Source organism: Cariama cristata, unplaced genomic scaffold, assembly GCF_000690535.1.
Source record: "Cariama cristata isolate BGI_N322 unplaced genomic scaffold, ASM69053v1 scaffold14788, whole genome shotgun sequence".
Taxonomy (NCBI): Eukaryota; Metazoa; Chordata; class Aves; order Cariamiformes; family Cariamidae; genus Cariama; species Cariama cristata.
Genome location: NW_009630800.1, coordinates 73,811 through 88,250, shown reverse-complemented (window position 1 = coordinate 88,250; position 14,440 = coordinate 73,811). Strand labels below are relative to the sequence as shown.

Sequence of the window (14,440 nt, the reverse complement as noted above, 5' to 3'; positions counted from 1 at the left end):
GGTCATATTAGTTGTTTTCTGGGTTTTCAGCACACAAATTTGATTCCAAACCTTATAAGGACATTGAAAGGCTCTTGTTCATTACAGTGGCCTTTGACTTGTACTGGTTTTGGGGGAAACTGTTTCTGCACATTGGTGCATGTACGGAATTATTTTCTTTTACACTGTTTTCATGGCAAACATTCACCATTTTTAAAGATACTTTCTGGAGAGAAGTTTTCACTCTCAAAATAATTATTTTATTTTTTTTTCTTCTCTTTAAAAGTAATTATTGAATAGAGGAATATGCACTATTTGTAAACAGAAATGTGTCAATGTCTGCCTTTAGAAACTCAGAAGTTACATATTAAAAGGATTTAAAAAAAGGTAAGAATGAGAAGGTCTAATTTCATTCTAAAATTTGGACTGGCAAGTGAGGTCAACATTAAAAGCAAACAAAACCCACAAAAAACCCTGCCAGAATATGCTTTAGAATTTGCTTAAAGCAGAATAAAGTTTTTCACTCTCTTTTGTTAGAGTGATTGCCTGAAATGGGACCTTAAGTAGAGAGAGGAAAAAGTACTTAAAATATTTTATGGTTAAAATCTTATAAACCACTTTTACAGAAATTTTGCTTGATAGAGGAAAAAGAGATTTGGCTCTTGTTGTTCCTAAAAATGACTTCTTCAGAAGGTGCAGTAGTGATAGTTATCTGAAACCAAGGGCATGGAATTTGAAGTCGGAGAAATTACCGTGAAAAAGATTTCTATATACATCCATCTATGCTTTTCTTTCTATGTATATGTGTATATACATTTAGATGTGTATCTGTGTGTGTATACAGAATGTGTTCTGCTCCATATATCAGCGGTGATTGAGGATGAGCTATCATTCACGTTCTTGTTAAACGTCATTTTCAAGGTTACCAATTCTCTCCACTGATGGAGATCTCAGGACTAAATAAGCAGAGTGTTTAAAATACGCAGATGAGTGCTTTGTTTAACAAGATCAGTTTCAGCTGTCTTCCCTCTTGCTGTGCTGAGAAGGAGGAAATAAGGCAAAATGTTAATGTCAGTGGCAAAACTGCCTTACTTAGAAGGATCAAGTAATGCAGATATAAATGGCAGCGATTCATAATAAACAGAGTTGCAGCTGGCGTCTTTCTGGAAGAAGGCAAACATGACCAAAGTTTGTCTTGTTGATTAAAAGAATTATTTGTGTATGGCAAGAATAATTTTAAGTATTTACTTGGTAAGTGTCTGTTGAATAGAAACTAGAATGCTTTTCTTTGCTTTTTGAAATAGGTATAAAAATGAATGCCTGGTCCTTCAACTGTTTGAAAATAGAGCATTGCTCATTGATCATTACAGTCTGAACTCGCATACAATATTAGTGGTAAATGATGATCTGGGTTTGTGTAAATCTGACTAGAATGGGTTTCATTTATTTGCCTTTTTTTTTTTTTCTTGCCGAAGTCAGCAAAGAGTCTTGTTAAATAGCTATAATTACTTATATCTCAAGGTAGTCATGAATTTATATTCGCATCTGGCTAAAGTGTTCTATCTCTGCTAAATAGGTTTGTTTCAAATTATTTACAGTTTAAAATGGCATTTTAAACACTAACATTTACCTGGCCAAACTAGCTGTAAAGAGAATTTTTTAGAGTTTATTTACTGCATTTTCTGTCTGTACAGCTGCCAGAGATACGGTAGTAAACTTGGAGGATTTTTCTGAGCTCATGTTGCAGTAAAACCATCGTTTTATTACAAGACTGGGGTGAATTATAGTCTTTGTTAAAAAAATAGGGCAACTGTATAAATTTAAAAAGAAATTCATAGTTGAACAAGAGGTGTTATGATAGAAGGTGTTACGATAAGAGTTTCCAGAGAAAGAACCATAGGCTTTTAGATGCAAGTCCAGTCTCTTATTGGAGATCTTGAAATTTACTTTCGCACTCAGCCTTTTCCTAGCAGTTCGCAGACACTCATTACTCTCTCTCTCTTATTCCTGCTCCCTTGAGTCACCTGTTTATACAGCCACTCTTCTGCCAGTGACTGAAGTTTGTCTTAAGAAGGCTGATATATCATCAATACTAACCTTGGTGTTCCAAGGTAAGGATTTTGTGTAGCAAGTACCAGAGAGAGAACCTACATGTGCTATCTGTAATTTCATTGTAGTAAAATGCATAGTTGGCTGTCTGTAAACAAAAGCTTCTCTCTGGTGAATAGAAAAAAAAAAAAAAAGCAGTGCTATTAATTTACTCAGCGCAATGAATTTACTTATTGACCTCTTGAAGTAATTGGACACCTTCCATTTGATAGAAGACAATGATAGAACTGCAGTCAAGGTCCTTGTGTCTCAAAGTAAATATCCCCATACAAAGGATTACTTTAGTTGTTTTATTTTCCTCCATGGTATGTAAAGGACTGGGAATGGATCATAAACCCCAAAGGTTTAAGAAGCCTTTGGTTTTCTGATTTTAGATTGATGCATTTTTTTATCTCTTCCTTTGATGGAGAGAGAAAATTCAGAAAATCAAACTGAGATCAGACACTGGAGAAAATGATTGCCCAGCCAAACTTTCGGTGTTACTGTTTTCTAACTCCTTGTCAGTGATTTTTATGATGTAAGTAATGAGATTAAAATATGAGAAAAGATTATTAAAATTATTCAAAGTACTCTTACATAGCTCACGAGTCTCATGTAGGCTTTTCTTCTTAAAAGAAGTTGGATGATCAATAATATGGATTAGCTGAGAGATTTGTCTGCTGAAGTATATTTGCAGATATATATGTCCATGAATGAGAGACAAAACACTTAACTGTTGAAAGATCGTGGGTTTTAAATCCTTTGGCTTTGCATTGTATTTGTTCAATACTTTCTTAATGGAATTAAGGGGTATTTTAGTCGTTGCCTTTATGATGCCCTGTTGTGGCTGAACTAAATGAGGATGAAAGACACAATTCTGACAGTTGCTACAGGAGGTTTGCTTTCTGCTATGTCCTGTTAGGCTAGAAATCACGCATCTTGTTCATCCTAACGTAAGGTTTAGTTGAGTGAAATTCTCTGGCCAGAATGAAATCAAGTCAGACTGGATCTTTGATAGCCTTATCACCTAAACTGCTTCATATATGCTTTAACTAGTGAGTGCAGTATCACTGTTTATGCATGTGCCTGGTACGATATTAGCTGGGTCATAAAAGTTATATGCCTTATTAATGAATAAGAGAAGAAAGAATTGTTACCAAATGACAGAATGGATGATGTTGGAGAGCGCCTGGTCCTTCCCACCCGTTCAGAGTCAACTAGAGCAGGTTGCTCAGGACCACTGGAAGAATCTGGCTCCATCTTCTTTACTCCTCCCAGCAGATACTTAAGAACAGTGGTAAGATTCCCCCACTGAACCTTCTCTTCTCCAGGTTAAACAACCTCAGCTCACTCAGCCTCTCCTGTATGACAGACGTTGCAGTCCTTAATTGTCTTCGTGGCCCGTCAGTGGAATTGCACCAGTACGTCCCTATCTTTCTTGTACTGGGCAGCCTGGAGCTGTACCCAGCACTCCAAATGTGGCCTTAGTAGCACTTTGCAGAGCAGAAGGATCACTTGACCTGCTAGCAACAGTCTTCCTAAATGCAGCCTAGGATGCTGTTGTCCTTCTTTGTTGTGAGGGCACGTCGCTGGCTCATGTTCCGTTGGCTGTCCACCAGGATCCCTGGGTCCTTCTCTGCTTTCCAGACCCAAGTGTGTGATGGTGCCGGGGGTTATTCCTCCCCAGGTGCAGTACTTGGCATTTCACAGTGTTGATAATTTGGGGAGATTCAGGGTTTATTTTTACTTTTTAATGTAAATTAACATTTAGATCTGAAATAGTTTCACTATGAAAATCTTAAAATGGAGCTTCCTGACAGTTTCAGAGTACCTGCAAGGGCAGTCATGAAAATTTTTTTCTTTTTCCTTCTGAACATATTTCCAGGGGAAATCTCACCATCCTACCCCAAATGTCAACAGTGGACTAAAGTGTTCTTTGCAAGACTCCTCATCACCTGTAGCAAACAATTATTCTTATTTATGGGATATATTTGGTGTGTTATTAGTTAGGAATAGTGTAATTGAAATATTTCTTATTCTTCTCCACCTGTGTGGTTTCCAAGACATACATTGCCAACACTTTTTTACCTATTTAGAGCACTTGTACATTTTTGTTGGCTTTGTGTCTAAGCTTCTGATGCTTGCATGCTTTCTGCTTTGTACTTGGTCAGTAAGATGCCGTAAGTGAATGTCAGTGAATGTCTACAACAAGCAAGAACTAATAAGAGGGGGAAAAAAAAAAAAAAAACAAAAAAAAAAACCAGGATTTTGAATATTTACTTTGATGCTTAAAAACGTCATTATTTTTAGAACACCTAGAGGTTTGGGTGATTTATCTTTTGGGAAATACACTATAGCTCTTCATGGAGTAGGAGAAAATTTGTGTCACACCTTTCCTCTTTCTTGATAAAAAGGAGGGTCAGGAGGAGGGTCTGAGGACTGTCTGTTTGAGAACATTTCTAAGAGTTAGCGTGCTTTGTGAAATGTACAAGTCAAAATTTGTGTAGTCAGATTTGAACCACCAAAATAAGTGGTTCACACTGATAGGAGGTGAAGATTATCAAAATAACTGAAGGTTGTACAAAACATTTAAAAGTTTAAGGAGAATTTTAGGAGTCCAGCTTTAAAAGCCCACTTCGCAAACCATGCTGTTTGTTCATGTTTTTAAACATTTTTCACTAAGCATATGTAACAAATTATTTCATTATCAGAAGGAAATGGTAAAGAAATTTTGTGAAATGGTTCTGTTTCTAGGTTTGTTATTGGAATTAAATAATATGGTCTCGAAGAGTGATTAAATGACTTGATTCCATTAGAAATATCATAAGGAAAATATAAACTTCATTCTAGATACAAGTGGGCAATTGTTCATTGAGCCACTCGGTGAAGGTGTCCTTAATCATGACAGAAAAAGCAAAAGCATCTCCGCTGTACCCAATGCACAGAGAGTTGCTTTATGAAACAACTTTTTGTCTCATCCAGTTTTTATTGTATTTTTATTTGAAGTTACTTAATTTTTTTCCCACCCCTTGAAAATAAGTGTTAATTTCCTATGGAACTGGAGTTCAGAAGTAGTGGTGCATGCTGTCTTCTGCCGATGTGGTGGTACGTGTTTCCTTTCGATGTCTTCTTTTTTCTCTCTAGAAACTCTCTCCTCCTTTTGTCCCAGTATTTTTCTCAGTGGAAAAAAAGGCAATAGTAGACTTGAGGCTCAAGAATTTGCCATGACAAAAGGAGGATATCCTCTAAGATGCATAACACCTGTTTTTGTAATTACTGCAGTGCTGCATATGATGCCGTCCTTGACAGAAACGTGGCCATTAAGAAGCTCAGCAGACCGTTTCAGAACCAAACTCATGCCAAGCGAGCTTACAGGGAGCTGGTCCTCATGAAGTGTGTGAATCATAAAAATGTACGTTTTCAGTAGGTAACCGGAGAAGTGGTATGTATATTGGTTTGTTAGAAAGACAATTGTTTTGTTGGGTGCCTTTTTAAAACAGAAGAAATGAAAAGTAAATTATGTTCAAGGGTTACTGTCTTTCTGATTCTGTATGCCCCCATGAGGGAGTGAGGATCTTCCATGTGCTTTTTTAAAGGCTATGCCAAATGGGGGTGCTGCCCATAGGGTTAGGGTGATAGAAGGGAAGAGAGCAGAGTACGTTCTGTCAACTCCTTGTCCAGAAATGCGTAAGTGGTTATAGGAATCCTGGCTTCATCCTCTTGTCACTGGGATTTGTGACTCAAAAGCAGCGTCTCTTGAGTTGGAGTACCCATGCACAAGCATCACTCCTTGTTCTAGACTTCATCTGAAACGTAGTCATATAGATGCATTGTATAGATTATACGAGATGAGGGGTCGTCACAGTGAAGGTTGCTGCAAAACTGCTGAAGAAAATTAAGAACCAAAAGCACTTTTCCGTTCTCACGTGTTTGTGTGTAAGCTAATGCTGTGGAGCCAGGGACTCTGAAGCCTCAACACATTGTCCCATTCCTTCTAATCGCAGTGTTGTTGAAATAAACGGCACTGGCAGGTTCTGGACTTTCCTGCTTCTTATACCCACTACCTATTGTATAACATTTTGTATCCATAACAAATGAAAATATTCCTGCACTGCAGCAAAAAGAGTTATTCCAGGGCTGTATGTTAATTGTAGCCGTCTATTAGTTAGAACTATCTGTCTGACACTGTATAAGCTTGCTTTTTTGCAGTGAGATATGTAGGATTGCTCCATTGCATTGTCAAGGGATCTCCCAAGGTTTTAATTTTCCTACAATTCATCGATTTCTGCTGTGGCTTGGTGCCATACCTGTGTTCCCCTTCCTTTTCATTAGGAGTGAATTTTTCAGTTTGCTATATGTTTACTCTTGCTTCAGATCCTGCAATGACTCTTTCTTCTTATGCAAAGCAGAAATGAGCTCAAAAAGCATGATGTAAGGTGAGATTTGACACTTGTTCTCAATCACAAATTCATGTGAAAAGAAGGACTGCCCCTAAAATGGCAAAGAGCAGGGCTCGTCACCAACAATGTCCTCTGCCCCACTTCTGGGCGTTGATTTATCCTTACATTTCCACTGTGTCCATCAGGATTGTACCTGTCTCTTCCCTGTTGACTGGGATGGAAATTACCCTCAGTCAGACCAATGCACGGGGCTTTGAGAATACAGGGATGAGTGAGTAGTTCTCCCTGTAGGCGGGAGAGTGATGCATTCTTACTTCATGTTTTTAATGGACTGGAAAGAGCAGAGGGCAGCAGGAGTGGTATTAATTTTAAATATGTAATTTTAAAAATGCTGCATAAGAGCTGATAACAGCACCACATTGGTTGGGTCAGAGTTTTAATCCGTCTGCACAGAGAGGTGCAAAGGAAAGACAGGATTGTCAAGGCACCTGTGCAGATGCAAGAATCAGTCAGAATATGTGGAGTAGACAGAAAGAATAGTGAACCATTCCTGTTAGAAAGCCTAGAAAGGTAGTGGAGGCAGGGAGGGAGACGTTGAGATGTTGTCTTCATGGTGGCTGCGCTAATATCTTCTACCTCTGTTGCTCATGTAGAAGGAAAGCATGGGAAATTCAAATCCCTGAGGTCATGTTTTTCCTCTATGCTGTTTCACACATTCTTATCAGTGCTTTTCAACAGCCCAGCCCATTTAAGAAAAAAAAAAAACTAAGTAATAAAGGAGTTGCAGTATGCAAGGTGTCTTTGTCCAGAATGTATCTACCATTTTAAAGTGGTTCTACTAAAAAGCGGTACCTCTCTTGATGGAATTTGTGTCAGCGTGTGTGCATATGTGCCCTCAAAGGAATTGAGGCCATGTCAGAGAGAAGGAAGGTCTTCTGATTATTTTTAATAAGATGGTCCTTGATTATTTGTCCCCTCAGATGAACATTCTTCATATATAAGACATTTCTGGCTGTAGCAGAAGGACTGTTATGCTAGATTGAGCTAAAGTTGGTCTTTGAACCTGTAACTTCAAAATCCAGAGGACTGTTTCACCCTTAGCGTTTTGGTTTGTCACTGATCATCGCTAATCAATCCTTCTCTCAGAAACCATTTCAAGTGCACTTAGAAGAAATCTTAGAGATCTGTGGTATTGTATTTTGAATGTTGCCAGCTTTTTACTGATCCATAAAATGAAAGGTGTTAGTAGAAACTGAGCAGTGAAAAAACTGTTTATCCTTTAAGACACACTTCAAAATGGGTTCAACTGCTTACGTTTATCGCTTCATCTTTGTCTTGCTTTGCCTTTCAGATTATCAGTTTATTAAATGTCTTCACACCACAGAAATCTCTGGAGGAGTTCCAGGATGTGTAAGTAACACAGGCAGTAATTAAACTAAAGCTTTAGAGTTGTGTGGGGTATGATAGCGTGCCTTGAATGCAATAACTCGGCAAAATACAAAGGTTATAAGCCCTTCTAAAAAAGATCATGTGTACTCTAAACATGGGTAGACAGATACTTTGCGTTCCCATATTAAGAGCACTTTTGACACTTACAACATGCCAAATACCGGGTTTCCTAAGCATTGTAATAGTTTGCAAAGCCTGCTTGTGGCTCTTCTTGAGAGGGTTAGTGTGTTTGCATTTGTTTTCACATGAGGAGGAAGGGGTATGAGTAGTTACAAGGGCCTGCTTTTGTATTCTTAGTTTGTTTGGGAAATGATGGTTGTTGTGTGACTCCCTGAGGTGTGTGAGGTTTTGAAATGTGGCACTTCATTCTGAAATAATTTCCCGTAAAAGAGACTCATTTCATATTTGTTTTGCTGTAACCTTTGACTAAATAAAATTACTTGCCTGGGGAACTGGTGCTAGTTGTAGAGGACAATTAGCATCTCCGCTGAACATTGCCCTATTGCACAAGCACTACTGTGCATGGTATGAACCTGCTCTGAATGAAATTTTAAATATTCAGTGTTTTATATAGTTGTACTCCTTTTATCTTTCAGTCTTTCCCATATTCTGCATACATGGTATGGAAATGTATTCCCATTGTAGTGATAACAGACAGATAGCAATGGCTGAAGTCAGGAGACTCCTGTTCTGGTTTTGGTATATGGCATTTCCACATAATATTGCCCCTGCAGACATGTGCAGAGCAGAGGAGGTAACTACTGCTGGAGAGAAGACAAGACATGTAGTTCACATCAAAGTGGAGAGCTAGTGTTTTCCCCACAGTTTGAGAGTGCTTTAATGTAATGTTACAGTTATGAATCAGCTGTGCTTGTGAGACGTCTCATAAGAAATGAGCTGATGTGTTTAACGTACTAACTTACCATTAATGGGGATTGAGTTAACGTCCTGCTGAGGTTGTCAGAGAAGCCTATTTATCAGAAGCACAAGACCAATTAGTTGTAATGAGAATTGTGTGAAGTCATGCAATCTTAGGAGAATTTTTGGAGACGTTTCACATGGGGAGGCGTATTTTAGCCTCTCAGACATCTCTTCTACTCTCTGATTCCTACACGTGCTGTGGTCGCCATTCCTCATAATGGTTAAAGGCCAAGTAGTCATGCCATTTGGTGCTTGTGGCTCTTCTGTTTTCTGCACATTTCAGTGTTGTGCTGCCTGTTTACCCATGTAGGGTACAGTCTCTGTTGTGGAGAACGCACCAAGAAAGGGCCAGCAATCCATCTGTTTTGCTGGAACGCTAAAAGAACGGTGTCTTTGCAGTGAGATGGTGCAGTGAGAAACAAACACCACAATGGTACCGTTGTGAGTGGGCCCAGTCTCCAGCTGTTACTCCCAGTCATCCGAAATGAAGTGAACTATGAAGCAAGAAAAGGCATTGTTACTTATTTGAGGTGATGTTGTGGTTCCTCATCAACACAGACAATAACTTTATGACTTTGCTTTTTCATTCAGTTACCTGGTAATGGAGTTAATGGATGCCAATCTGTGCCAGGTCATTCAGATGGAGCTAGACCATGAGCGAATGTCTTATCTACTGTACCAAATGCTCTGTGGTATCAAGCATCTTCACTCTGCAGGAATTATTCACAGGGTAAGAGGCCTTTGGTTTAAAACTTAAGGCAGCATATGGCATCATCATGAAGACTTTAGAAACCACTTGAGTTTCTTGTGTACTGTGGATCAAAGCCTTATCTCCCAGTAAAATTACTATAAACTTACAAGTCATAGTCCATCCCGTTAGTGGAGTAGCTTCATTTTTTTGTTATGAATGAGATTATTTGTGAACTTAATCAGACAAAAAGTTAATGTGATTATCAAAATAAATAATAACAAAATAATAAGCACTGGAAGTCATTAAAGTGATTATGATCTCCAAAACGTGTAGATAGACATTATTGCTCCTGAAAATGCAGCTGGCTACATCTACCACACATGACATTCAGACACTTTGAATTGATGTTGTAGAGTGGTCCAAGTATTGCTTGGTCAGCATCCGTAGAGCTCAGGGCATATGGAATTGGCATTTGCCATCATTTACTTATACTAAAACAAATGAAAGACTGCTAAATCTATATTAAATGCATCCTCTCATTTTGCTTTTCCATGTCGGAGTGCTGTGTCTGGTAGGGATGCGGTACCTGGCTGTGAATGCCACAGATTGTGCTGTGTGTGATTGACAACGCAGGGAGCGGTCCATGTGACTGTGAGCCGGAGGCAATTCTGAATGGATTGAAAATATCCTGAGTTAACTTTTTTACTGAAATGTGCTTTTACTAATTTGGGATTTCCAGCTGATAAAACAAATCCAAAAATATTTCCCTTCCGTTATAAGAGGACAAAAAGAAGGGCTGATAAAATGGTTTACAAAGTGGATGTTGCTTTACAAGATACAAAGGTCTCCTTTCTTGGCATGTTGTATGTTTAGCAAAGGATGATAAACCTGGCTTCCAGATAGTCATCCGGCAAAGGATGAGTTGAATTATTATAAATGAAGTATTAAGGTATCTCCATACGTACATTTGGAATGTCTCTATTAGGCTTATAGCATTAAAAAAAAAAAGTACACTGAAAACGGTAGTCTAATACTAATCCTAGTTTCTTGAACTGCTAAATGCAATTAATTTAACACCAGTAGGCTTCTGCTATCCAGGTAAAGCCCCACAGTATGCCAAGTTAGAACACCTTCCAGAAGAGTTTGCTAGAGAAACAGTAGCAAGGTTTTGCTGTGTAGTTACTAGTATTTCTGATGGTACCTGTAAGTGTCAGAAGAGTAAAAGAATATTTGAAGAGTGACCTAAAATGTCAATCCATATCACAGCTGTGCCTGGCTTTGTAAAGGACAGTCTTTTCACTGTCTTTTGCAGGATTTAAAACCAAGTAATATTGTGGTAAAATCTGACTGCACATTGAAGATTTTGGATTTTGGACTGGCCAGGACGGCAGGCACTAGCTTCATGATGACTCCGTATGTGGTGACACGTTACTACAGAGCACCAGAGGTCATCTTGGGAATGGGCTACAAGGAGAACGGTAGGGCTGCGATTTCATAGTGAGCACAGTGTGACGTGAAGTGTAAGGTCTGCCTCTACAATTGTAAGGGGCACCAGAAGAAGAAAAAGAAAATGTAATGGGAAATGACCTCTTGAATTTAAAAGACAGGTCATTTAGAGCAGTTTCTTACTGTCGTGGACTGCAGCTACAGAATGTGTTTGGGATGCAATGCTGGTGAATTTATCAGTGTGGAACTGGAGAGTAATGAGAAACTTCTTGTTAGTTATGGTTAAATTTAACAAATACAATTAGGTCTTTCTGACCAGAATATCTTAGGCTTCTGTGGCTTTGAAACAGTGTGGGAACCACTGGAATTGTGGAATGAATGATGTCTTCTAAATTTGAGTCTGGGTCTCTGAATTGTTTGAGGGAAGAAGGAGGAGGTACAAGTTGAAATAGGGAATCCTAGCCTTTCCAGAATTTCTCCAAATCCAGAGCTAGATCTGAATTTCAGGAAGGGTTTATGTCTTTATGATAGGTTTAACTAAAGTCCCAGGTTTTGCTGACAGATTTCCTGTGGTCAAGATCTAGGTATAAATTTTGCAGTTTGAGGTTTTTTTTAATGGAGAGTAGAGTTGGAGAGAAGAGGGAAAAGCTGAAGCTAAAAAAAACCCATGCGTCTAATTTGTACGTAATCTCCCTAGATGTAAATAGGATTTTGCTCTGAACAGTCTGTGAGGGATCTAGCTACCTTTTGGTCCCTGGAAAGGTTGTGAAAAGTAGGTAGGAGGTGCTCACTATAGAGAAGCAGGTAGAGAAGAATTCACATTTTGCAGGAGATGAGGTAAAACTTTGCAAGTGATTCTCATTTTGTAACAAAACTGAGAATTGCATCCGAATGCCAGGTAGACCAGACAGTAAAGGAGGGGATACACCATATAGTGAAGGAAAATCCACTGTGACTCAGATTCTGCTGTCAAAAGCTACCACTTGTCTGTTTGACAAGGAGACTTTTCGATGACAAATACAGCAAACGTCAAAACCAGGAATTTATTAAAAAGTGTCCTACTTAATTTACATTGAAGAGGTTAGTTAACCTGTGGGAGAACTTCTACTAACAGCCAACTGCATCCTGTAAAGGGCAGTGAAACTGATTTTGGGAGTGGATTCCAAGATTTAAGCAATAATAATGGCATGCTCACACAACTCCTTCCAAAATTAGCAAGTCTCTTCATGAATTATTTGTAATGTTTATGAATTTACAGTACACATTTTAATATGAAAGTCTAAAAAGTAGAGAATTATTAAGCAGAGTTTAAGTGTACAGAATAATTCCTGAAAAAGGAATAATCTTCCCTGAAGTATTTTGTAATTGATATTTTTGATAAGTGCTGTTAGAAATTTGAATTACGCTCAGCACGCTTTAGATGGTTCCTTAGTCAATATCCAACGTTCCTTCTGTTGTGAAATGAATTATTTTGCCTTTTTTTTTTTCCTCTCCAGACATTTAGTAGATGATTATCATTGTTGTTGTTATTGTCCCTGAAAGGACAGAGAAAGCACTTGCTTTTCACATGATTAAAATTGCACCAAGAAAAAGTTAGACACACTTTTGCAATGAAGTACACAGCTGGGAAGGTACTAAGAATGCTTGCCACATCCAAAGGTCCTGATCAAATGCCCACTGAAGTTAACATAGAGACTTCCTTTGACTTCCCTGGGCAATGAATCTGGCTCAAGATGAATGGTCTCGTCTTATCAAAATATTTGAAAATGAAGGTCAGCTGTCTGAGGAGCTGGTCTGCTTGGAGGCTCTGATCCAGCTCCCAAGGAAGTCAACAGAAAGGGTTGTTCTTTGCTTCCCTGCTCTGGCTTATGCTGCCACATTACTGAAGCTCCCCTACTTTTTTTTCCCCTCTTACTGTGTACACTGCCTGTATAAGGACTGGTCACTGCTTTCATTTTCTTTCTGCACTTGGTTGGCTAAAGATGCATAATTATCACCAGTTTGCTGCACTTCTGTGGAAGGTCCCAAAACTGTCACTACGAAGAAAACTCCGCCACTGCCTCAGGCATGCTCTTGCTGTCCCATGCCCCTGATACCTGTACCCTCCTTTTCCCAAATGGAACATTTCACCTTTATTTTGTTTTACCAAGAAATGAGTTGTTTGTTTGTTTCTTTGGTTTGTTTTGGATTGCTTTTGAAGGATAAAAAGGGGGACGAAAAAGAGGAGAAATGGGTTGTGTAGGTCAAATGTGACCACAAAATGAGGATTCAAAGCTGAGAAACAACATAGCCTTTTAAAGCGTTTCAAAGCAGTTTTTTTCCCCTTCACATGGAAAACAGGTCTTTTCTTTCTATGCATACTGTGTTACTATCTATCTGGGTTTTTTTCTTGTAAGACTTAAAGGGCAAAAAAACCCCCCACCCAAGTCAAGCAGATAACACAACTACGCATATTCCATCTCAAAGCTGAAGGCAGGATCAGGAAGACAAGAAACGCGCTTAGTCTCGTTGGTACTTGTCCTGCCAAGCATTTGTTTCAGCGTTTATTTTGAGTACCTATGCAATAAAAAGGAGTGTTCGTACAGGTCGCTCTCCAGTTCATTCCAGTCAGTATGTAGGTACAGGTATGTATAGATAGGTACCTAGACATAGGACATAGATACAGATCTTGAAGCAGGAGTTTTAACTAACCCTTAAGGGTGGTATTTATCCATACGGCCTTTACTCATGTGAGCGGTTCCGTTTGGAACCTCTTGGCTGCAGCTGCAGAGAGGCTCAGTCCTGCAGGACAAAGCCTAGAAACTGCCTGGCTGCAAGTAGGATTTATTCCAAATGATCATTGTCTGGGTGTGGTTGGGGTTTTTTTCTTTTTTTTTTCTTTTTTTTTTTAAATCTTAAAAAAACAAACAAAAAAAAAAGCTGTTTTTCCACCATAAACTCAGCGTATACCACGGGTCTGTGCAGTTGTTGCTTGATCTTTACTTGCTAGCTGTGGGCCTTTTCCCAGAAATGTTGATTTTAAACTTTTTCCACTGTTGTTACTAACTACTGTTGAGCTGACTGACACAGCTTTTATTTATGTACTTATTTATTTTAGCTTTTGGCGAGACATGAAAAAAAACCCCCCAACAAAACCACAAAACAAACTGTACTGTTCTGATCAACCTTCTCTTTTCCCCTCCTTTAGGAGTGAAATGTCGTAGTTAACTTTGCTTTTTTTCCCTCCTTCTTCACTTCCCTGTCTCTGCTGTTCTAGTGGATATATGGTCTGTGGGATGCATTATGGGAGAAATGGTTCGCCACAAAATCCTCTTTCCAGGAAGGGACTGTATCCTTGTGCCATTTGCTGCAGCTTCACCTATTATTTGTTCCTCTCCTCCACCCCATCCCTTTTACCATATAATGACTATACCAGGACGGTAAAGATAGAAGCAAAAAGTTGAATCCCAGAGGTATGAATAAATGA

The 14,440-nt window shown here is 38.8% G+C and overlaps 1 protein-coding gene across 2 annotated transcripts in view; it reads left to right on the top strand.

The window, feature by feature from the left end:
- Positions 1-5,355: 5,355 nt before the first annotated feature.
- LOC104165937 (mitogen-activated protein kinase 10) overlaps positions 5,356-14,440 on the top strand; it is a 53,130-nt gene continuing 44,045 nt past the window's right edge. Inside the window, exons 1-5 of one of the 2 annotated variants that reach the window (XM_009705713.1) lie at positions 5,356-5,479; positions 7,819-7,877; positions 9,429-9,567; positions 10,841-11,006; positions 14,231-14,302. In XM_009705713.1, coding sequence (XP_009704015.1) covers positions 5,456-5,479; positions 7,819-7,877; positions 9,429-9,567; positions 10,841-11,006; positions 14,231-14,302 — 460 coding nt within the window. In that variant the 5' untranslated portion in view covers positions 5,356-5,455. The remainder of the gene's footprint in view (positions 5,480-7,818; positions 7,878-9,428; positions 9,568-10,840; positions 11,007-14,230; positions 14,303-14,440) is intronic. The other variant, XM_009705714.1, reaches the window with a different exon arrangement.